We start from the raw sequence: 24,734 nt of genomic DNA, 5'->3' as shown, positions 1-24,734 counted from the left end.
GGCATTGTCAGTGTTCATTACTGTACCCTTCTCCAAATAACATGAATTTCTTCCCTGAATCTTGAGATCTGACCATTGCAAATAATCAATTAAATGGCGGTGGGGAGAGGGCAGTGGTACAGTTTAACAGAACTGAAAAAGAGAGGAAAAACCAAGATTGTTTCTGAAGTTCCAAAGTAAAATTGTCACCGTTGAAAATCTTGGTTGAATGAAATCTTATATATGAAAATATAAGTTTACAAAACACTAAAATCCATTGTAGGGATTTCCATTTCAAAAGGAGGTGAAGGAGCTGACAGGTAATTTCTTTCAATTGTTAACGCTACAATGCCTTTTCACTTTGTTCAGATATAAAGTGTTTTTCTCATGACTCTTGCACAAATGGGTAGGCCAATAATTGCCCTGAGGCATAAAAACATGGAAGAACCTAAAAGATAGAACTTCCAGAATCTTCCTTACCAGATCATTCAGGTTTATCTTTTTCTTGGACCTTATTGAGCCTCTACTTTGCAGCCCACCTAATTCTCTTCAAGGCACTTCAGAGTTTTTTTAGCTTTCAAAATCTTGGTATAGAAGAGAAGATCTTTGTATGCAAACTCATCTTCATTTCTGTTTATCAGCATTGTCAAGTTGCAAAACATATCTTAGATATCAAATATCAAAACATGTCTTATAATATGTATGGGAAACTCAGTTAAGAATAATTACTAGTTTGTCCATATTTCCAGATGTGCTAAAAGCAAACCATTTACAAATCTAAGTTATGACTACATGTCCACATGCTCCAGTCATCAGGGGGTCTTCTAGACAATTTGGAATGTTCTCATGTAAATGTGTGATTAGTTAACATAGCCTCTAAGTTCAATGTAGGTACCAAGATGCAGAGTTCCCTGGCCCTAAACAATATGAGTGAATGTCAGTAACTTAGTTGTATCCGACTCTTTGCCAACCCATGGACTATAGCCCACCAGGCTCCTCTGTCCATGGAATTCTCCAGGCAAGAATAGTGGAGTAGGTAGCCATTCTCTTCTGCAGGGGATCTTCCTGACCCAGGGATAGAACCCAGGTCTCCTGCATTGCAGGCAGATTCTTTACCGTCTGAGCCACAATAGTCCCACCTAAACAATATGGCTCTTAGCAAACCCAGGGAAGAAAAATGAGGATATAAAGTCCAAACGGAAAGAAAACATGCCATAAGTAACTTCTTTAGAATTTTCAAGATGAATTTTTTCCTTTAAATGGATAAATACAAATTTGAGTCAAAATACAAACAGTTCCCAGGTGGCACTAGTGGTAGAGAATCTGCCCGCCAACGCAGAAGAAGCAAGAGACTCAGGTTCGATCCCTGGGTCAGGAAGATTCCCTGGAGCAGGAAATGGCAGAATTGGATACAACTGAGCACACACAAAGAGTTCATCCATTCAGCAAATACTTACTGATATTACCATGTGACACTGTTCTAAGCAGTGGGGGTGCTTTAGCAAACAAGACAAAAACCCCAGGCTTTTGTGGGACTGAGGTCTCAATGATTTATTTTGGAGATATTTTGTGACAGTTAGATATTTCAATCATTTAAAATGTCTAGAAAAATAAAGCAAACATTCTCATGTTTAAAGCTATAGACCAGTTAGAATTCAAAGTAGCTGCAATGTTTGAGTCTGCAACTACTGGATTCTTTGGGTCTCAACTTTTATAACCTAAGTTCAATTTGCCTGTATTTTAACTTCACAACAGATGCATAAATGTCTTCTGAGCATATTGTCTAATGCTTAAAACAGGATCAGGTGGAGAATTGCATTTGCTATGATCCATTGATTCGGATGGATCACGTGGTTTAGTTAAACTTCTCAGGCCTCAGTCTCCTTCTTTAGCCATAAGACCAATAATAATACTACTAAAGTAGTTAAAAAAATTTTTTTTTGGTGTGGAAAGATCTGTCATTTGAAAGGTTAAAACTGTAATGTTACTGTTCACCATCAAAAATGTCTTTCATTGTAAAGAGTCATTAAAAAAAACTCACACATCTAGCATAGTTCTGCAAAATTATGCCAAATGCAAATAGAGGAAAATAAAGTCTTTTATCTTTTTGAATAGGAAAACCTGAGGCAATCTTGGCAGAAAACTAAATATGTGACACCTTCATCTTCTGAGTAAATCAATAGAAAAGAATTATTTTACCAATCTAAAATTATGCTCAATGAACATTAATATAATATGAAGTATTTTCTATCTTCATCATGTAAAGATCTAATAAACTCTAGGTTTAAAATTATGTTTATTTTACTTATATATTTGTAATTTCAACCTGACAAATTCGACTTCCAGTGAAAGATGAACACATGAAAAATCCTCTTACCCTAGGTAAAAATATTTTCCCATATATATTTACCTCTTTTGATATAGGAGGCATGTAAACATAACTGTTATCTTAACCTCAGTACAGAATGATTTGAAAGGAACTAGGAAATAATGTTCAGAAGTTAGGAGATACATAGTTTATGAGTTTCAATAAATTCACTTTTAAGGTAAAAGTAGAAATGAAAGATGTATAAATTATGCTAATTACACTTGCCCACTTTTCAGTTTTGAAATGTGAAATAGACATTTTATTCCTGTTCTGCAAATTCTACTTGTCCTGTTTTCTGTTTATAAATTTTATCTGTAAGACCATTCAGGTAATAAGAATTATAATTGAACACCTTTTAAAACATATTTCAAAGAATTTTGCTTAGAAAAAAAATCTGACTTTAGTTAGCCTCATTTTCAGGGACTTGTATATAACCGATGCTCAACTCAAAATAGATTTCTTTCAGTTCCCAAACATGTGGTGCATGTCCGCAGTACCTGACTCTGCACACCTATCCTGCTGCCTGGAATGTTTTTTCTCTTCTTTTTTGTCCAGTGTTCTCCCCCTCACCTCTCAAAACCCAAATTAAACAGCACTTGTCCTCTGTAGGTTTCCCTAACACTGCCCCCCCCAATGACATCATTTCACATATACCTCTGTATACAACTGCATTATAATCTAATGATTTGATTATGATTCTGTATCCTTTGCTAGGCTTCCCAGGTGGCTCAGTGGTAAAGAATCCACCTGCCAATGCAGGAGATGCAGGTTTGATCCCTAGATCAGGAAGATCCCCTGGAGAAGGAAATGGCAACCCACTCCAGAATTCTTGCCTGGGAAATCCCATGGACAGAGAAGCCTGGTAGGCTACAGTCCATGGGGTCACAAAAGAGTGAGACATGACTGAGCCTCTAAACAACAACAAACAACAAATCCTTTGCTAAGAACGTGATTTTCAAAGGGAAGGACCATATGGTATGTGTTTTTATAACCTCAGCACCTAGTACATTGTCACAAACTAGGCACTGACAGTAACAAAGATATACGTTATGGGAGACACATCCATATAACTTTATACACACAGACACACACTTGCACAAATACATGTGCACACCTGCACACATACACAGAAAGAAACAGAAATACCCCTTTGGCAGTGGGAGACAGAGTAAAATATGAACAATGTGCACTCAGAAAAAACACACGCATAAAGAAAAAGACCTCAAAGGGAGAAACAGCACAGGCTCTCTATTTCCAAGGAAAAACAGAAACGTGAAAGTTACCACGTGCTTTTGCAGCAATAAGCCTATGAGTAGAGAGCCACTTTTACCAAAAGCTAGGTGGAAATGAGGCCAGATGTTGTGAATTCCAGTGCCATCTAGGTTGTATAATCGAGACCAGGGTAAATTACAACTCAGAAAAACTCAAGTAGATTGAACATAACTCACATAGCACTCAAGTACACACTGATGTGCCACCAACTGCACATAAACTAACTCTTCTATAGACGTAAACAACAAACTTATGTTGATTAAATAGCTTTTCTATACTGAGACCAGCACAGTGCTCACACAGCCTCAGCCTTGGTCATGCAAGCCACTGCCTTCCAACAAAGGAAGAAATGAGAAAGGCAGGCTAGGCCAGAGCTCATCCTCAATATCACATGATTATATGCTGCTCCATGAATATAAATCATTCAACACAAGTAATCATCCATGCTCCATGCTGTGCTGACAGCCATTCATTCCCCCAGCAATACTTACTGAGCATCTACTCTTGGCTTCACTTTCTGGTCAGAACGGGGGTCACTGAGAAGAAGATGGTCCTCCCAGCATTAACACCTATTTGACAGTTCCTACTCATTGGATTCCTGATGGTCTTGGTTGAGAAACATTCCTGCTGCCTTGGTTTCATGGGATGACAGAGACTGAGTGTTCCAACAGGCCAAGCCTTGGCTTGACGGAAAATGTTTTTTGTTATCCAACTCAGGTATTTTACTGAACCATCCAGTTTGTTCCCCATCCTCTTTTTGTTCCCTTCTGACGCCAGAAGGCAGGCACTTCCTAACTGTTAAAGATCAAGAGTTTTCTATTTCATGCAATGCTTAGGCACATAGGAGTCTGTAGGAGAAAAGAACACCTTAGCAGCTTGAAGATATTAAATAGACCAGCAGAGTAACGAATGTTACCTGGATGCTTAGGAGCAAGACACATTGATTTGATTACTTTTTAATAATTCAAGTTACCCTCATTGCTCAGGCTGGGGGTACTGAGCTTAATGAGGCAATGAATAACGCCCTGCAATGGACTAAAATTCCCATAAACTTCCTGCACCTGCATTTCTGCAAACAAATCCTACATCTGCTTCCAAAAACCTATGGGGTAGGAGGGGAGGTTATCTGTGTAAAGTGTATGTGTGTGCGCATGCACGCACATGCATGAGTCACCTCATCCCAGGTTTGTTCTTTTTATTTTTATTTATTTATTTATTTATTTTTAGGTTTGTTCTTTTTAGTCTCATCTTGTCTAATGCATCATCTACTTACCCCTCTACATTTGAATTATAAAGATTCTAAATTATTAGTAAATGATGTTTTCTCTAAACGTAACCGATTGAAATATATCTTCAAAACCTTACAGTTTCAACATCCCAAGAAGTAGATTTTCAGTAAGCTTTTTTTTTTCCAGCAGACACAAAAAAATTAATAAAGCTGGGAAGATTCTGGAGACAGCATTTGATTAGAAATCCAAAGATACAAGATTAAGTTGAACAGGGGTCACTATGCAATTAATTTAATTAATGCATTTTCAAAGGGTTAAATGAGTTTGCAGTTCTTTAATAACAGAAAAAGATGAAGGAAAAATTCAAAAATATAAAATGGAAATTGAGAGACATGTTGTATATTTATCTTATTCCTGATCACTTCTTAAAAGATCAAGAAATATCAAGAAAAATTTTATAGAAAATTATCTTTGACCAAGAAAGAACATCAACTGACATGGCACAAGACTGAGTAATGCCCTATTCTAAGAATTTGGTGGTCATATTAAGAACTTTCTTGTCTCCATGACGCAGCAATATGCAATAGTACAAGCACGATCACCTGAGCAGAATTGGGGTTTTCCTGTATTTGGAAAGGGATATTCACATCCTTGGGTGAGTGTATCTCCGGAACCCAAGGACTTTTCCTTCATGGGAACTTCCATCTCGATTGGAAGCAAATCCTCTGAGAGGGCCGTGAGTCACAGCAGCAGCATTGTGAGGACCCACGAGAAACTCAGATTCACTCTTCCTGTCTATACTCACATGGGCACCTATGCCAGAAAATAAGAAAAACTCTGTGCTTATTTAATCCTCAACTCTTACAGTGCTGGGATGCATCAATACAGATACATTTGGAAGTAGTAGATAATCACAACCTGAAAATGGACTCTGTAAGGGTGCCTGATTTCCTGTTTCATCAATTTAAATGAGCTCCTTAGGGAGGAAACCATAGACAAAATGAAAGGGCAACCTATGGACTAGGAGACAATATTCACAAATGATGTGACTGACAAGGGGTTAATCTCCAAAATATGCAAACGGTTCATACAGCTCAATTTCAAAAAAATGAACAACCCAATCAGAAAATAGGCAGAAGATTCAAATAGATATTTCTCCAAAGAAGAGATACAGACAGCCAACAGGCACATGAAAAGATGCTCAGCATCACTAATTATTAGAGAAACACAAATCAAAACTATACCACCTCACATTGGTCAGAAAGGCCATCATTAAAAAGTCCACAAATAATGAATGCGATCCATCACAAATGAAAAGATAGTTTTGACCACACAGGATTTTAAACCCTCCTCAAAAAAAATAAAACATAAATGATAAGTTGAAAAAAACTACAAATACTTTACAGTGAGCTTTGCAAATTAATGAAAAGAACCACAAAAAATGAGCACAACATACAGACATTTTACATTGTCTAACAGATACAAGAAAATTGTCTCCTACCTCAATAGGCATTTAAAAAATCAAATTAAAAGAACATTGAGAAACCACTTTTCACTTTTTAAGCCAGCTAAACAGCTAACATGATTAATAACCCGTGTTGATGAGACTGCAATAAGTCAGGCTCTCTGCCACACTGCTAGCCAAGGTACAAACGGGTGCAACCTTTGCAGAAAGTAATTTGGGATTTTGGCAATTTGTTCTAAGAGCATTTAAAAAAGTTCAAGTTCATATCTTTTGACACGATAATTTTACCTCTAAGAAACTATTTTAACAAAATAATGAGATGAATTTTAAGATTCTGCTACACACATTAATCCAACAAGTGTTTTTTGAATGCCTGTTCTATGCAGGGCCTTGTATTGACAGTCGTGGTGTATTGACCATCTGTTACTTTAAAAAAGAATGGTTACTGTGATATTTTTAGTATGCAAACCCTAAAAACAATCTATGTAAGATACAATAAGGGAACATAAATTATAGTATGTTCATAAAATAGAATATTATAAGCCCATTAAGAACAACTTTTGGAAAAATCTACAATGACATGGGAAAATGCTTATGTTAAAATATTAAAAGCCAGAAAAACATTATGTAAAAACAATTATTACTACAATTATGTAAAAAAAAATAGACTCAAGGCAGAAGGAAATATTGGAACATGTTAACATAAGAGATCTCTGTATTTTTCTAAAAGTCATTAAAACTGGGCTCTAGTTTCAGCTTCCCCACTTACTACTAATATATGACTTTGGGAAAGTCAGTTAAACCTCACAAGCCTCGATTTTCTAATTTGTAAAATGGAGATGTAATTCAAGCCTTGATTCTCTCCCAGAACGTGAATTATATAATGCATGAATTGGTGCTTTGTAAGCTGAAAAGTTCTAAATACCTAACTGCATACTGTATGTTCTAAGCAGAGAAGGATGATTAGATCTGAAAGACTGAACCCTTTTCTCCCACTTTTGCATGTCTCTTCTCTACTTCAAATTCCTATTTAATACAATGTTCATTTAGGGGAAGTTTTTCTTGATTTATTCCATTCCCTCTCAACCACTTAGTTTGTATCTTTGCCACATTTATATGCATTACATTAATTAGCACTTGTTGGCCAAGTATATTTCATACAGTGACTTTCATTTTTTAATCTGGAATCATTTATGAACTGAATTTTTAGGAAATTCTAAAACTTCCATTTCTTCACACCTATCCTAATCTTTTGTCCAAAGGAAATTGGGACATAACAACTGATTTCCCCTAAAATCAATAGCTCTCTTCAAGAAAATATCCTGTAATCTCTCTGATGGATGACATTTGGATCTAAAATAGTATTCCCACCACTATTATATTTTAAGCATAAACCTTTGTCTGAGGCAAAGACCACCCACCTGATGCCTTGTGAGGCACTGTTCCTAGAAGAGGGACATTGACGGTTGGGTCTGCCATGATGCCTTTATCCAAGGAGCGCAAGGACAGGAATTCATAGAAGTATTCTGCCTACAACAGAAGGCATTGACAATCAGTACCATGGAAACCACAGACAGTGGGAAGGCACTTCTCAATTCATCATCCCTCTGATGGAATACTGACATTTTTCACCATAGGAATTCTGGAACACATAACACCTAAAATATTGTGTAGGCATAACTCTCTCTTCTGGGTTTTAGAACTTAGAATTAGACTGCTTGGAGAGAAGTGATTCTTCCAAAACATTAATAACACATATCCAAGATATTTACAAGGTAGCCTTTCAGCTTAAAAGGATTGAGAAAAATGCTCTGAAGGAAATAGGTGATGTCAAAACAATCTTCAACTAGCCCTTATAAAATCCATCTGTTTCTTGGGTCATTTTTTAATTCTTTTCAAATGTGAAGTGACTTTTTGGATCAGAATTTGGAAAGACATAATAAATAAGTGATAACAAAGGCAAAAACCTACATGCAAAAGAAGATACGAAAGTCCAAAATTTAATGATCTTGTGTTAACATTTATTTTTCAGTATCATTTCCTTTGGAAGGTTTATGCAACATCTCAATTTAATTATGGAGAGAAAAGTCTAAAAATGTAAAAACCACCTCTGCAATATGACCATAAGCCATAAAACTTTGCATTGTAAACATTTTTCACTTTCCCACTGAATCTAGTTGAGAAGATGATTCTTGTTACTTGAATGGCCATGAACTACTGATAGTAGTAATGTATAATCTCACTGTAGAACTTTGATGTTTAACTGATTCTCATCTGGGTTATTAAAGGGACTTGTAATGGAAACAATGTGTTCTTGCTTAGGGATAAAGAACAATCAATAAATCATATAGATACCAAAATGAGAGTTAGGCAGACTAAGTGGTTCTGCAGTTATCTGCAGAGATATCCAGAATTTGGATTGGTTAATTAAGCTGATTACATAAACATGGGCTAGGAAGAGGTTTAAAAAAATACAGCCTTTCTTTCATGCAGTATAAAATATTTACATGCATTATAAAATTTATTTTCCAACATGGAGGATATAAGAGATACATGGTAGACACTGACACAACTTTCTGTTTTAAGTCACAATATCAATGTATTAGGCATTAAGAACTTCATGAGTAAGAGAATGTAAAAGGTTAATCTTAGAAGGTAATCTGTAGGGTATTGTCACACCTGCATCAAGCTGAAAAGCACTTCAAGGTTTTACCAGGTCAAAAGGAGCACCTTTATTAACCAAAATTCCACTGCAACTGTTTCTTTGACTTGTGGCAGTGGTTCCATAAGACCACTGGGAAGGGTTTCCTGGGAGGGTAAAAATGTTGTGTGAATTAATTTTACTAAATTCATTCATTAGGAGGGCCTTGAGGATAAAGAGTCATCAAGGAGTTAATTCCTACGCTGTTTAAGGGAAGGCAGAGAATTGCAAGAAGTCTGATGAAAGGAGTATCATCAGGAAAGGTCATTCAATTGAAAGAATTCCTTTGAAAGCAAGAACATTAATTATGTCCCTTCAAGAAAACCAATGATTATTAAAAATGGGCTACTTCTTAGATGGCATTTCATGAATTCAAGTGTTTTCAATGACTTCTACCAGCTGTACTTCCCTCTACACTTTACTAGATTATATTTATCATTTCACATTTTGTTCTAAAACATATCTTGGTTAGCATTATAAAGGATTTGGTGCTGTATGCCTTTATAGTTAGTAACTTTTGGTTATTTATATTACCAAGTACAGTAATAATAACTACCAACAATAAAACAACATCACTCACGAACGGCACACTACAAGCCAAGACTTACTCAAAATATTTGTATTTGTAGTACATTTAACATTGGAAAAGGGTTGAATGAACAGAGTACAAATATGTTGAAAATAAAACAATTCAGTTTTATTGAAAATAAAACAGTTTGAAGCTATATTGCTTCAAATACCACATGTTATCATTTGCTGCTCCATAATTATACCTTTGAACTTTATCACATTATACACTAAATCTATGTTTATGTGGATGATATATTTTATTTTTTTATTATTTTTTTTGGATGATATATTTTAAAATTGCATTTATAAAAACAAATATAATTTCAGCAAGTTTTAAAAATTATTTTTTGGGTTAATAAGAAAAAGGATGAAAGATGAGAAATGAAGATTAAAAAGAATGACTGCATAGGATTGATGGTAACTGATTTTTTGCCTTTTCTCTCTCTCCCAAATTTTCTACATATGGTTCCATGCCTTTCATAGTGAAATAAATACACTTATTTAACAACAGACATAAATCATATACTCTGCTTTCAGTTCTGTGTGGCTGATGATAATCACCTGCTCTACTTGTATAAATCTCTGATCATAGATGAAATATTCTTCTTAGCCTTCTATTTAGCATGGCTGTGCTCAGGTATTCAAATATCTTGCTCTTCCTGAAACTGTGCTTCAAGAAAACAACACTCAGTATTTAAACAGCTTCTAAATGTCTCTTTCAGAAGCTTTTGATGATGTTCACCCAATGTGGGAAAGAAAGAATTTCACCCAGTCCAAAAACGTAACTTCATAGAACCTTTGGGTCTCCTGTTATTATCGTTTCATAACAAACAAACACGACCTTTGCCAGTTTTTCTTTTTTTTTTTTTAAATTATCATTTGTCATGCTTCAAGTCTTAGTTATGGCATGTGGGGTCTTCGTTGCATACTGCAGGATCTTTCCTTGTGGCGTGCGGTCTCTCTTGTTGTGATGGACAGGCTCAGTAGTTGCAGCACGTGGGATCTAGAACACACAGGCGCCGTAGTTGTGGCACACAGGCTTAGTTTTCCTGTGGTGTGTGGGATTTTAGTTTCCTGACCAGGGATTGAACCCGAGACCCCTGCATTGCAAGGCAGACTGTTAACCACTGGACCACCAGGAAAGTCCCTGCTGTTGTTTTTTTTCAGTATGATCACGTAAGGTGGGTTGGGAAGCATGAATGTGCTATATTCAGTTCCAGAGAGTTTATAATTAGCGTTGGCATGACCTCACTGCAGGATGTAGCTGGGTTTAATGAACTCATCTGGCCAACCAATACTCTGATCTTATCAATCACAAATTTCACAGTAAGGTGACCCTTTGATTTCTTTGAGAATCAGTAAACATCATGGCTTTTCTGCTACAATTCTAAGACTGTATCACAAAGCAGGAACTGGTTAAAATGGCTTCTTCTCTGGATTTTATCAGCAAAAGACAGTTGCCAGAGAAAACCATTTTTATTTGTTTGGCTTTCTTTTTAGAGATATTCATGCTCTAATCTCTAAAATAAACAATTTTCTTCATACATGTTATATTTGTTTTTAAAAGAAGTTTATGTCCACTGCTTTCTTTAAAACTCTGAGTTGAAAATCACTTAGCAATTGACCAATTCTTTGTCTGATAGTGGAACAGACTTCTTTCAAAGTTTCACTGTCATTATAAAGCAATCTATCCAAACCACTAATACCATATAAATGTTCTTACAAATAAATCATCATCACCATGAGGTAGAGATGAAATAAATTCCTCATTTAAATTAAGGGCTTAAGTACTCCCCTCAAAGTCACAGAAAATGGTTGATGAAATAAGTGATAGATTTATTAATGTTATAACTCCTAGATAGGACTTTCTGCTTTTACTTTATTTATAATATAATAACTATTCTTAGTCCCAAACTCTCTCCTGGAAAAACTTATTTGGGGGCAAATAAAACCTAAATTCTATGCCAAAGGGAACAGAGAGCTAGCTTTAAAGTTTGGGAACAAGTCTTACAAATTTCAGATTTATTAGTAAGATAAAAGGAGCCCAGAGTATGAACTGTAATAGAGAGGTAGCATGCTGGAAAGCATAAAACCTCTATTAAGAAAAAGTACATTTTGTTACACTAAGTGACACTAGTGGAAACTCAGGTAGAGGTAACTAGGGTGCTTATTTGGGAAACACATGAAAAGATTGCCTTGTACTCAAACAAAGAATGGGTCTATTCAGAAGAATAATTCACTTCTAAATTAAGTTGCTGAGACTCTCGCTGGCCTGGTTTGCCACGCAGTAAATTTTCTTTTCATAGAGAAGTATAAAAGACACCCAAATATTATCAAGAAAGGAGTGCTGGAGCCCATTTAACTTGCTTCCAAGCAACTTGGCTGAATATTCAGGTTGTTCCTTCCAGAAGAGATGAAGACATCATTTAAATAACAAATGGGACAACTCAGAAGGCCTTCACTCTGACACTCTTTTTTGGTTTGACATAGAGAAAGGAAGCAGAGAATTGCATTAACCTTTGGGGGGAATGGAGAGAATCCAGTATTTCTTTTTTACCTTTGAAGTTCTCAGTTTATGGTGTACACTTAATCTAATAAGCACAATAATTGCAGGAACCCCTGAGTTAAGAATCAAAGGTTCTTCATAAAACCATGGTTCTCAAACCCCTTTCACGTATTATGATGTTGGCCTAAGCATTCACGGGAAAACACTGAAACAGTAAAGGCATCGTATGTGTCCCCCCTAAAATTTCAAGTAATTCAAAAATACAGAATATAGTGCTGTAAAGTTTGAAATTTTACAAATAATTTTTGCTAAGTGTTTACTATACTCCAGTCACTGTTCATTTAATTCTCACAACAACCTACTACTATTATAGCATACAAGTATGTTCCGATTAGCCAGGCCCTGAGCGTGAGAATTACTAAAGGAATATAAAATAGCTCCTATACAGTATGTGAAAGCCAAGAAGAAATCTACTAAAATAAGAAAGGAAAATAGTGCAATGTTGAAGTTCCAAACAAAACGAATAAGCATGCCTAATGCTTAAAATAATCTGACGCCTGAATGTCTAGACGTAAAATTGCCAGATCTCACATTCTTCCTCAGCATTCTTCTTGTCACCTCTCTGCAAAATTTCATCCTTCAGATTCACAGCTCATTATCCTTGGATTCTGTGACCGTCTGCTGATTCTTCTCCCACATCTTGCTTTTCCTGCATTTCCTTATTAAGGCTCCTATCAGCTCAAAATCTCGGAAAAATCACTAGGACCCAAGCCTCAGCTCTTCAGTTTTTATATTCTGTCATAAAACTCCTGCACTTGCACAGACTGAACTTTTTCCTCCTGAGCAACGAGATGCTTGGTGTGAATAGTTCACACCACCTCATGGCTGTGCTTGTGCACACAGAGCCTCTTTCATCGCCTCCCCAAAACAGCTTCCCCACCTCTTTTCTTAATTTCTGTTGACAGTATTATCATTTTTTCATGACAAAGGAACTGAACCTCAGAGTTGTCATTTCTTGCCTCTCCCAATAGCCAGACACCAAAATGTTATCCTTTGTCTCTCCAGAATCTCTTCTGTCTCTCCCATTCCCATTGCTTCCATCTTAACTCAGACTTTATTTCCTCAAGATGGCATTACTGTAAAATTTCTGAATTATCCTTCCTCCCTGCCTCTTTAATGCCATAATAAAAGCTAATATATCTAACTGAAACACTTTTTTATTAAAGTATAATTTACAATGTTGTGTTGTTTTCAGGTGTACCATATAGTGATTCAGTATTTTTGCAGATTATATTCCACAAAAAGCTATTACAAGATAGTGGGTATAATTATCAGTGCTATCCAGTATATCTTTGTTGCTCATCTATTTTATATATAGTAGTTTTATATTTCTTAATCCTATACTCCTAATTTTTTCTTGGGGATGGTCTTGATTCCTGTCTCCTGTATAGTGTCACAAACCTCTGTCCATGGTTCATCAGGCACTCTGTCTATCAGATCTAGTCCCTTAAATCTATTTCTCACTTCCACTGTATAATCAAAAGGGATTTGATTTAGGTCATACCTGAATGGTCTAGTGGTTTTTCCCACTTTCTTCAATTTAAGTCTGAATTTGGCAGTAAGGAGTTCATGATCTGACTATGCCAAAGCCTTTGACTGTGTGGATCACAATAAACTGTGGAAAATTCTGAAAGAGATGGGAATACCAGACCACCTGACCTGCCTCTTGAGAAACCTATATGCAGATCAGGAAGCAACAGTTAGAACTGGACATGGAACAACAGACTGGTTCCAAATAGGAAAAGGAGTACGTTAAGGCGTATATTGTCACCCTGCTTATTTAACTTCTACGCAGAGTACATCATGAGAAACACTGGGCTGGAAGAAGCACAAGCTGGAATCAAGATTGCTGGGAGAAATATCAATCACCTCAGATATGCAGATGATACCACCCTTATGGCCGAAAGTAAAGAAGAGCTAAAGAGCCTCTTGATGAAAGTGAAAGAGGAGAGTAAAAAGGTTGGCTTAAAGCTCAACATTCAGAAAACTAAGATCATGGCATCTGGTCCCATCACTTCATGGCAAATAGATGGGGAAACAGTGCCTGACTTTATTTTTTTGGGCTCCAAAATCACTGCAGATGGTGACTGCAGCCATGAAATTAAAAGACGCTTACTCCTTGGAAGGAAAGATATGACCAAACTAGATAGCATATTAAAAAGCAGAGACATTACTTTGCCAACAAAGGTCTGTCTAGTCAAGGCTATGGTTTTTCCAGTGGTCATGTATAGATGTAAGAGTTGGATTATAAAGAAAGCTGAGCACAGAAGAATTGATGCTTTTGAATTGTGGCGTTGGAGAAGACTCTTGAGAGTCCCTTGGACTGCAAGGAGATCCAACCAGTCCATCCTAAAGGAAATCAGTCCTGGGTTTTCATTGGAAGGACTGATGTTGAAGCTGAAACTCCAATACTTTGGCCACCTGATGCGAAGAGCTGACTCATTTGAAAAGACCCTGATGTTGGGAAAGATTGAAGGCAGGAGGAAAAGGGGATGACAGAGGATGAGATGGTTGGATGGCATCACTGACTCAATGGACATGAGTTTGGGTAAACTCCGGGAGTTGGTGATGGACAGGGAGGCCTGGCGTGCTGCGGTTCATGGGGTCGCAGGGAGTCAGACACAACTGAGTGACTGAACTGAACTGAACTGATACTCCTAATTTGCCTTTCCCTAATCCCCTCTGCCTTTTAGTAATCACAAGTTTGTTTTCTCTATCTGTGAGTCTGTTTCAGTTTTGGATATAAATTTTCCCTGATGGCTCAGATGGTAAAGAATCTGCATACAATGCAGGGAACCCGAGTTTGTTTCCTGGGTTGGGAAGATCCTCTGGAGAAGGGAATGGCAACCCACGCCAGTATTCTTGCCTGGATAATTCTATGGACAGAGGAGTCTTGAGGGCTACAGTCCATGGGGTCACAAAGAGTTAGATGTGACTGAGTGACTAACACTTATTTGTATTATTTTTTTCAGATTCCACATATAAGTGGTATCATATAGCATTTTTCTTTTCTTCTCACTTACTTCACTAAGCATAATATTCTCTAGATGCATCCATGTTGCTGCAGATGGCAGTAGTTCTTTCTTTTTTATGGTGGAGTAATGTTCCATTGTGTTAGTTGTTCAGTTGTGTCTGACTCTTTGTGACCCCCATGAACTGTAGCCCACCAGGGTCCTCTGTCTATAGAATTCTCCAGGCAAGAATACTGAAGTGGGTCAGCCATTCCCTTCTTCAGGGGATCTTCTTGACCCAGGGATCAAACCCGGGTCTCCTGCATTGCAGGCAGATTCTTTACCAGCTGAGCCACCAAGGAAGCCCTGGGTTTAGAAAAGGCAGAGGAACCAGAGATCAAGTTGCCAATATCTGTTGGATCTTAGAAAAAGTAAGGGAATTCCAGAAAAACATCTGCTTCATTGACTACACTAAAGCCTTTGACTGTATGGATCACAACAAACTGTGGAATACTCTTTAAGAGATGGGAATACCAGACCACCTTACCTGTCTCCTGTGAAACCTGTATGCAAGTCAAGAAGCAACAGTTAGAACTGGACATGGAACAATGGACTGTTTCAAAATTGGGAAAGGAGTACATCAAGGCTATATATTGTCATCCTGCTTATTTAACTTCTATACAGAGTACATCATGTGAAATGCCAGGCTGGATAAATCACAAGTTAGTATCAAAATTGCCAGAAGAAATATCAACAACCTCAGATATGCAGATGACACCACTCTAATGGCAGAAAGCGAAGAGGAACTAAAAGGCTGTTGTTGAAGGTGAAAGAGGAGAGTGGAAACCTGGCTTAAAACTCAACATTCAAAAAACAAAGATTATGGAATCTGGTCCCATCACTTCACGGTAAATAGATAGGGAAAAATGGAAACAGTGACAGACTTTATTTTCTTGGGCTCTAAAATCACTGCAGACAGAGACTGCATCCAGGAAATTAAAAGATGCTTGCTCCTTGGAAGCAAAGCTAAGACAAACCTAGAGAGTGTATTAAAAAGCAGAGACATCATTTTGCCAACAAAGGTCTGTATAGTCAAAGCTACAGTATTACCAGTAGTCTTGTACAGATGTGAGGGTCGGACCATAAGGAAGGCTGAGCACTAAAGAAGTGATGCTTTCAAACCGTGGTGCTGGAGAAGACTCTTGAGAGTCCCTTGGATAGCAAGGAGATCAAACCAGTCAATCCTAAAGGAAATCAATCCTGAATATTCATTGGAAGGACTGATGCTGAAGCTAAAGTTCCAATACTTTGTCCTCCTTATGAGAAAAGCAGATTCACTGGAAAGGACCTTGATGCTGGGAAATATTGAGGGCAGGCAGAGAAGGGGGTGAAAAGGATGAGATGGTGGGATGGCATCACCGAGTCAGTGGCTATGCTGCTGCTGCTGCTGCTAAGTCACTTCAGTCGTGTCCGACCCTGTGCGACCCCATAGATGGCAGCCCACCAGGCTCCCACGTCCCTGGGATTCTCCAGGCAAGAACACTGGAGTGGGTTGCCATTTCCTTCTCCAATGCATGAAAGTGAAAAGTGAAAGTGAAATTGCTCAGTTGTGTCCGACTCTTCGCGACCCCATGGACTGTAGCCTACCAGGCTCCTCTGTCCATGGGATTTTCTAGGCAAGAGTACTGGAGTGGGGCCATTGCCTTCTCCAGTCAATGGACATGAGTTTGAGCAAACTCTGGGAAACGGTGAAGGACAGGGAAACCTGCCGTGCTGTAGTCCGTGGGGTCACAAAGAGTCGGACATGACTGAGCAGCTGAACAACAACCGTATTCGGTTGTATGTATGTACCACATCTTTATTGACTCCTCTGCTGGACATCTAGGGTGCTTCTGTGTCCTGGCTATTGTAAACAGTGCTGCTATGAACACAGGGGTGCATGCATCTTCTTGACTTAGTATCACTTTTGTCACATCACCATTCCCCTATTTCTCCTTATCTCCAGGATAAGGCCTTTAGCCTGTTTGAATGCTCGCCACAATTTGGCTCCATGTTTCTCTTATTTCTTAATATTCCGCACCAGGGACATGCTGCTGGAGCTCAACTGGCCTGCTCTGAACATACCAGAGCCATGCCTGTATTCCAGTGTTTTCACTTACACTGACCCGTGTGTGTGTGCGCTAAGTTGCTTCAGTCGTGTCTGACTTTGCAAGTCAGACTGTAGCCCACCAGGCTCCTCTGACTGTAGGACTTCCCAGGGAAGAATACTGGAGTGGGTTGCCATGCTCTTCTCCAGAGGATCTTCCTGACCCAGGGATCAAACCTGCGTCTCCTGCAGCTCTTCCACTGCAGGCGGATTCTTTACTGCTGAGCCACTGGGAAGCCCATACTGACCTGTGACAGGACTTAAACCAATTTGGCCCTTAAACATGTACCACCATGTATTACTAAGAAACTTTTCACATGGGTATATCATGTATTCTCATCTACATCTTGGATTCTTTGTGTTAAGAATGGGATTATATTTTTTTTCCAGCACTCTACTGGAGATTCACTCAGCCTTGTACACAGCACAAGGGATTTAATAAATATTTGTTGAATGAATGAATGACCTACCAGGAAGCATTCAGATGTGTAAGCCCAGTGCATCCAGAACACTCTGTTGTGGTGAAGTGGCATTAGTGTCTGATTCTACTGACATGCGGCAGCTTCTCTGTTTTGGCAATTGGTAAATTACTTTTACGGGTCGATAGAGTCTCTTTTATTTTGCTGTCTGGCCAGTCACCCGAGCATACATAGAGAATAGAGAAGGTTTTGGAAGAAAAGATCAAACAAACTGACATTTGATATCCAGCCAGTCTGGGCATAGTTTGTAACTGTTTCATGCTTGTTTAGGGACAAAACCTTGGCAATCAGGCTCCCAGAAAGAATACAAGCAAATAATATAAATAAGGTCCAGTTCTAAAACATGACTTTGTCCAGTGTTCTTCTGGTTCATATTTTCCACTTGCGTCTCTCCTATAAGTTACATATGTATAATTATAAAGACAAGTAATTTGTATAAATTTTAAAGTTAATTAAATTTGTGAAATTCACTCAGTTGTGTCCGACTCTTTGCGACCCCATGGACTATACAGGCCATGGAATTCTCCAGGCCAGAATCCTGGAGTGGGTAGCCTATCCCTTCGCCAGCAAATCTTCCTGACCCAGGAATTGAACCAGGGTCTTCTGCATTGCAGGCAGATTCTTTACCAATTGAGCTACCAAATTTGTAAAGTTGTATAAATTTACATAAACTTTGTGTTCTGTAAATTACAATATGCAATTGCAATGTCACTAAAATATCAACAATGACTTTTTTCCTGCTTTCTTTTGAAACTGGCCCTAAGAGGAATTTGCTTCAGAAACAAAAAGAAAAAGCACCTTCTCATGCAGGGTAGTTATTTCATCATGTCGCTGGCTTGGATGAAATTGACACAGATTAACAAGGCTTAAAGAGAGAATTTCGATCTGCCTACTTCTTCTATTCTAGTAATCATTTTTTATACGCCCTAGACTAGACCATAGTCAGTGGACCGGTTGAGGGAGTGAAGTTATTGGAATATAATGGTAATACTAAAACTTAAAGTCCAAGTAAACACACCCGGGACCACAAGAGTTTTGTAAACTAAAACTGGCAGGAGATCACACGGTTTGGCTTCACATGAATCTGAAATATCTAAGACATTTTCCATTTTTTCCTCCTAGGGTTTGGAACTATCCTTGCTCATGCAAACCAAAAACAGACCTGGTTATCCGACAAATCCCTGGCTAGTCACTCTCTTTTAAGAGTCCTAAAGATAGGAAAGTAGTGCACTAGAGAATTAAATTGCTATTTTGTATTAGATAAAACCAAAAGTTAGGATTGTTTATTTGTTTATTTTTTGTGGGAGAGTTAATAAGGAAGTAGAAAAGCAAAGCATTAAACAATGAAAAAGGTTTTCTTAAGTTCTTTTGAAGACTGAAAAAATGGGTATCAGCGTAAAGACCATGCCCAGCTTCCCTGATGGCTCAGTCAGTAGAAAGAATCTGCCTGCAATGCAGGCGACCTAGGTTTGATCCCTGGGTCGGGAATATTCCCTGGAGAAGAAAATGGCAACCCACTCCAGTATTCTTGCCTGGGAAATCCCATGGACAGAGGAGCCTCCCAGGCTATGGTCCATGGGGTTGCAAGAGTTGGACACAACTTAGTGATTAAACCACCACCACTAGCACCATAAAGACCATGTAGGCTCTAAACAAAATCATGTTCAGCACACACTCATCAGACTCCCAAAATTTTCCTTGGAAAGAGCAATGGAGGTGAGGTAAGAAATAGATGGGTCCCCAGACTGAACAGTTGGTTTTTGTCAAGTGGAATAAAATTGAAGATTTGTTCTCATTCAGACACTCGAAGGACAAAGCTAATGGCAGAAGCTGAGCTCTGCTAAAGAGATAAGATGACCTTTTCTGAGGTCAAGGAAAACTTCCCTGTCTTGCACATGTGCAGGAAGGCTCCTTGGGGGTTAAAAAAGGAGGGGTCACTACCCCATAATAAATGTGGACATTTTCCAACAGGCCTCTGCAGGGGGACCCATCTTAGCAAAAGGTTGCACACGTGTATTGGGCAGGGTCAATCAATCAGTCGGGTATGCGGAAAAAAAATAATTGGCCAAAAGTAAACAAAGATCCAGAAGTACTATCCTATATAAGTGATTTAAATCACTTCTTTACCGTGCCCCTTCTTAGAGAGGAGGCCGATATGCTTTCTCTCTGGGTGTGCATCTCTGCCTAGCTTCTGACTTAGCTGTGCTTCTCATTCAGGATGCCCACACTCCTCTCTGGGTGTGTATTTCTGCCTTGCTTCTGTCTTAAACAAACTGCTTCTGTGCTCTCACATGTTAGGCTGTCTCTGATGACAAATTCTGTGCCTGTTTTTACAGTTTTTGCCTCTATGAAACATTCTTGCTTTCAAAGGAGGTAAGAGCCAGGGAAACTTTGCCTCTAGCCCCTGGGGGACTAGCAGCTAGGATTCCTGGTTTGTATCTAGGTTACCCAGTTCAACTCCTGGGCAGGGAACTAAGATCCCACTTTAGGACTGTTCACTGCTATCTTTCTGAGATCACATGCAGCAGTGGGGCCTCTGACCTCGAGGCTTCTGGGACAAGTACCTCCTTCTTAGAATAATCTTGCCCTGATTCAAACATTTGCAAAGTTATGGGTCACTGCCACCTAACAATTGGGCCCTAAGAAGGAGGACTGTCTGGGGCAATATTGAGTGGGGTAAGGTAAGGGACTGAGGAAAGAAAACATCATTCCAAGAGGTACAGATGGCACTTTGGAGACCAGGGACAGTCTATAAGTATGGGGGAAGAACAGTGTGGAGGAACTCAGGAGCACAGCTACAATTTCTCCCAAGTACTAAGACAGAAAATTTATTGGAGACTGTGGAAGGGCTAATAAAGCAGTCTGAATGCAGGTGTCCTAGAGGAGATGGGAGAGGGAGGGTTCACTTCTAACAAAGAAAAAGGAATACTTTTTTCTATTTTTTCCTCCACATCTTATTTGAATATATTTTTCTTAAAGCTTCAGAAGCGTCATTGGGTATTCACGCATTGGACAGGGTGGGGGAGAATGTACTAAGAGTTATTCCTTTAATAATTATTTAAAAACTGAGCAATCACACTTAGACCTCATTTATTCTTCATCAGCATCTCATCTCCTTGTTCTCTCCTTCACACAATTCACATGGTAGTGTATTTCAGCACATCACATTTTGCAGGGGGGACATAACGACACTTACAAAATGTACCAATAAATTTGGGAAGTACATCTACACAGCAAAGTTAATATTGCATTTCTTTCAGAGTTCTTTATAATATATAGTTATCTTTAGAGGTATACATATTTCAGTCTATTGATAAAAAGTGCTAAAATTTTTAATGGGCTTAGAAATATTGGGAGATATTGTCAATGATGGCTTGTACCATATTTAATATTAGGTCTTATTTTTCTCAGCTTCAGCTTCAGGTAATTTTCTTCAATTATTTAATATATTTTTCTTGAATCCACATGGACAGTATTAACTATTTGATAAAAATCATAAAAACCAGACATTTCCCCTTAACTTTATGTTTTAAAAAAGATGCATTAAACTACCTTGGTAATGGCTGTGAGATATGCCTTAATTTGACTTCTTTGTTCATATAATTTCCATTTCATATACTAGAATACTATGTGACAAGATATCTTCTAATGCCCAGTTTTTCTATTCCTAAGAGCCAAACAGAAAAAACAAAACAAAACTGTAACCTCATAATTAGGTTTTCAGAGGCCAAAATTTACAGAACTAGTCGAGTAATCGGTTCAGTTCAGTTCAGTCGCTCAGTCATGTCTGACTTTTTGTGACCCCATGGACTGAAGCATGCCAGGCCTCCCTGTCCATCACCAACTCTCAGAGCTTGCTCAAACTCATGTCCATCAAGTTGGTGATGCCATCAAACCATCTCATCCTCTGTCTTCCCCTTCTTTACCTGCCTTCAGTCTTTCCCAGGATCAAGATCTTTTCCAGTGAGTCAGTTCTTCACATCAGGTGGCCAAACAATTGGAGTTTCAGCTTCAGCATCAGTCCTTCCAATGAATATTCAGGACTGATTGCTTTTAGGATGGACTGGTTGGATCTCCGAGGAGTCCAAGGGGCTCTCAAGAGTCTTCTCCAACACCACACTTCAAAAGCATCAATTCTTCAGCGCTCACCTTTCTTTATAGTCCAACTCTCACATCCATACATGACCACAGGAAAAACCATAGCCTTGACTAGACGGACCTTTGTTGGCAAAGTAATGTCTCTGCTTTTTAATATGCTGTCTAGGTTGGTCATAGCTTTTCTTCCAAGGAGCAAGCATCTTTTAATTTCATAGCTATAGTCAACATCTGCAGTGATTTTGGAGCCCCCAAAAATAAAGTCTGTCACTGTTTTCATTGTTGCCCCATCTATTTGCCGTGAAGTGATGGGACCAGATGCCATGATCTTAGTTTTCTGAATGTTGAGTTTTAAGCCAACTTTTTCACTCTCCTCTTTCACTTTCATCAAGAGGCTCTTTAGTTCTTTTTCACTTTCTGCCTTAAGAATGGTGTTACCTGCATATCTGAGGTTTTTGATATTTCTCCTGGCAGTCTTGATTCCAGCTTGTGCTTTATCCAGCCCGGCATTTTGCATGATGTACTCTGCATATAAGTGAAACAAACAGGGTGACAATATACAGCCTTGATGTACTCCTTCCTGATTTGGAACCAGTCTGTTGTTCCATGTCCAGTTCTAACTGTTGCTTCTTGACCTGCATACAGATTTCTCAGGAGGTGGTCTGATATTCCCATCTCTTTCAGAATTTTCCACAGTTGATTGTGATCCACACAACTTTGGCATAGTCAATAAAGCAAAAGTAGATCATTTTCTGGAACTCTCTTGCTTTTTCAATGATCCAGCAGATGTTGGCAATTTGATCTTTGGTTCCTCTGCCTTTTCTAAATCCAGCTTGAACATCTTGAAGTTCACAGTTCATGTATTGCTGAAGCCTGGCTTGGAGAATTTTGAACATTACTTTGCTAGCATGTGAGATGAGTGCAATTGTGCAGTAGTTTGAGCATTCTTTGGCATTGCCTTTCTTTGGGATTGGAATGAAAACTGACCTTTTCCAGTTCTGTGGCCACTGCTGAGTTTTCCAAATTTGCTGGCATATTGAGTGCAGCACTTTCACAGCATCATCTTTCAGGATTTGAAATAGCTCAACTGGAATTCTATCACCTCCTCTAGCTTTGTTCATAGTGATGATTCCTAAGGCCCACTTGACTTTGGATTCCAGGATGTCTGACTCTAGGTGAGTGATCACACTATCATGGTTATCTGTGTCATTAAGATCTTTTTTATATAGTTCTTCTATGTATTGTTGCCACTTCTTCTTAATATCTTCTGCTTCTGTTAGGTCCATACCATTTCTGTCCTTTATTGTGCCCATCTTTGCATGAAATGTTCCCTTGGTATCTCAAATTTTCTTGAAGAGATCTCTAGTCTTTCCCATTCTATTGTTTTCCTCTATTTCTTTGCATTGTTAACTTAAGAAAGCTTTTTTATTTCTCCTTGGCATTCTTTGGAACTCTGCATTCAGATGGGTATATCTTTCCTTTTCCCTTTTGCCTTTTGCTTCTCTTCTTTTCATAGCTATTTGTAAGGCCTCCTCAGACAACCATTTTGCCTTTTTGTATTTCTTTTTCTTGGGGATGGTCTTGATCACTGCCTCCTGTACAATGTCATGAACCTCTGTCCATAGCTCTTCAGGCACTCTGTCTATCAGATCTAATTCCTTGAATCTGTTTGTCACTTCCACTGTATAATTGTAAGGGATGTGATTTAGGCCATATCTGAATGGTCAGTGATTTTCCCTACTTTGTTCAATTTAAGTTTGCATTTGGCAATACAGAGTTCATGATCTGAGCCACATGACCTGAGTCAGTTCCTGGTCTTATTTTTGCTGAAAGATAAGACACTGAAAGATGAACTCCCCAGGTCGGTAGTGCCCAATATGCTACTGGAGAAGAGTGGAGAAACAACTCCAGAAAGAATGAAGAGATAGAGCCAAAGCAAAAACAGCAGCCAGTTGTCAATGTGACTGGTGATGGAAGTAAAACTGGATGCTGTAAAGAACAATATTGCATAGGAACCTGGAATGTTAGGTCCATGAATCAAGGTAAATTGGAAGTGACCAAACAGGAGACGGCAAGAGTGAACATCTACATTTTAGGAATCAGTGAGCTAAAATGTACTGGAATGGGTGAATTTAACTCAGAGGACCATTATATCTACCACTGTGGGCAAGAATCCCTTAGAAGAAATGGCGTAGCCCTCAAAAGAGTCCAAAATGCAGTATTTGGATACAGTCTCAAAAATGACAGAATGGTCTCTGTTTATCTCCAAGGCAAACCATTCAATGTCACATTAATCCAAGTCTATGCCCTGACCAGTAATGCTGAAGAAGCTGAAGTTGAACGGTTCTATGAAGACCTACAAGACCTTTTAGAACTAACACCCAAAAAAAGATATCGTTTTCATTATAGGGGACTGGAATGCAAAAGTAGGAAGTCAAGAACTACCTGGAGTAACAGGAAGTTTGACCTTGGAGTATAAAATGAAGCATGGCAAAGGCTAACAGAGTTTTGCCAAGAGAACGCACTGGTCATAGCAAACACCCTCTTCCAACAGCACAAGAGAAGACTCTACACATGCACATCGCCAGATGGTCAACACCAGAATCAGATTGATTACATTCTTTGCAGCCAAACCTGGAGAAGCTCTATCCAGTTGAGTAACAGTCACCACTATAAATGTTTTTTATACTTCAGGAAAAACCATTGCCTAGAACATGTAACACAATTAGCCTTTTTAATTTTCTAGGCTCCTCTGGATATTTGCTATTTTAAATTGTTACTCATACATACACCAATCATCCCTCTTCAAGAAACAAAATCAAAGGAATTTCCTGGAAAATACCAATGCTGAAAATCCATAGTCTGAGGACTAGCTAAAGCTATGTGGCCGACTCCAGTAGTTTCCAAGGACCC

General features: G+C 38.5%; 1 protein-coding gene across 1 annotated transcript in view; it reads right to left on the bottom strand.

The window, feature by feature from the left end:
- Positions 1-24,734, bottom strand: part of WIF1 (WNT inhibitory factor 1) — an 85,242-nt gene that overhangs the window by 22,987 nt on the left and 37,521 nt on the right. The window contains exon 3 of the mRNA XM_068971265.1: positions 7,735-7,843. Coding sequence (XP_068827366.1) covers positions 7,735-7,843 — 109 coding nt within the window. The remainder of the gene's footprint in view (positions 1-7,734; positions 7,844-24,734) is intronic.

Source organism: Capricornis sumatraensis, chromosome 4 (genome assembly GCF_032405125.1).
Source record: "Capricornis sumatraensis isolate serow.1 chromosome 4, serow.2, whole genome shotgun sequence".
Lineage (NCBI taxonomy): Eukaryota > Metazoa > Chordata > Mammalia > Artiodactyla > Bovidae > Capricornis > Capricornis sumatraensis.
The sequence above is the reverse complement of the archived record's forward strand: the minus strand, read 5'-3'. Positions and strand labels throughout refer to the sequence as shown.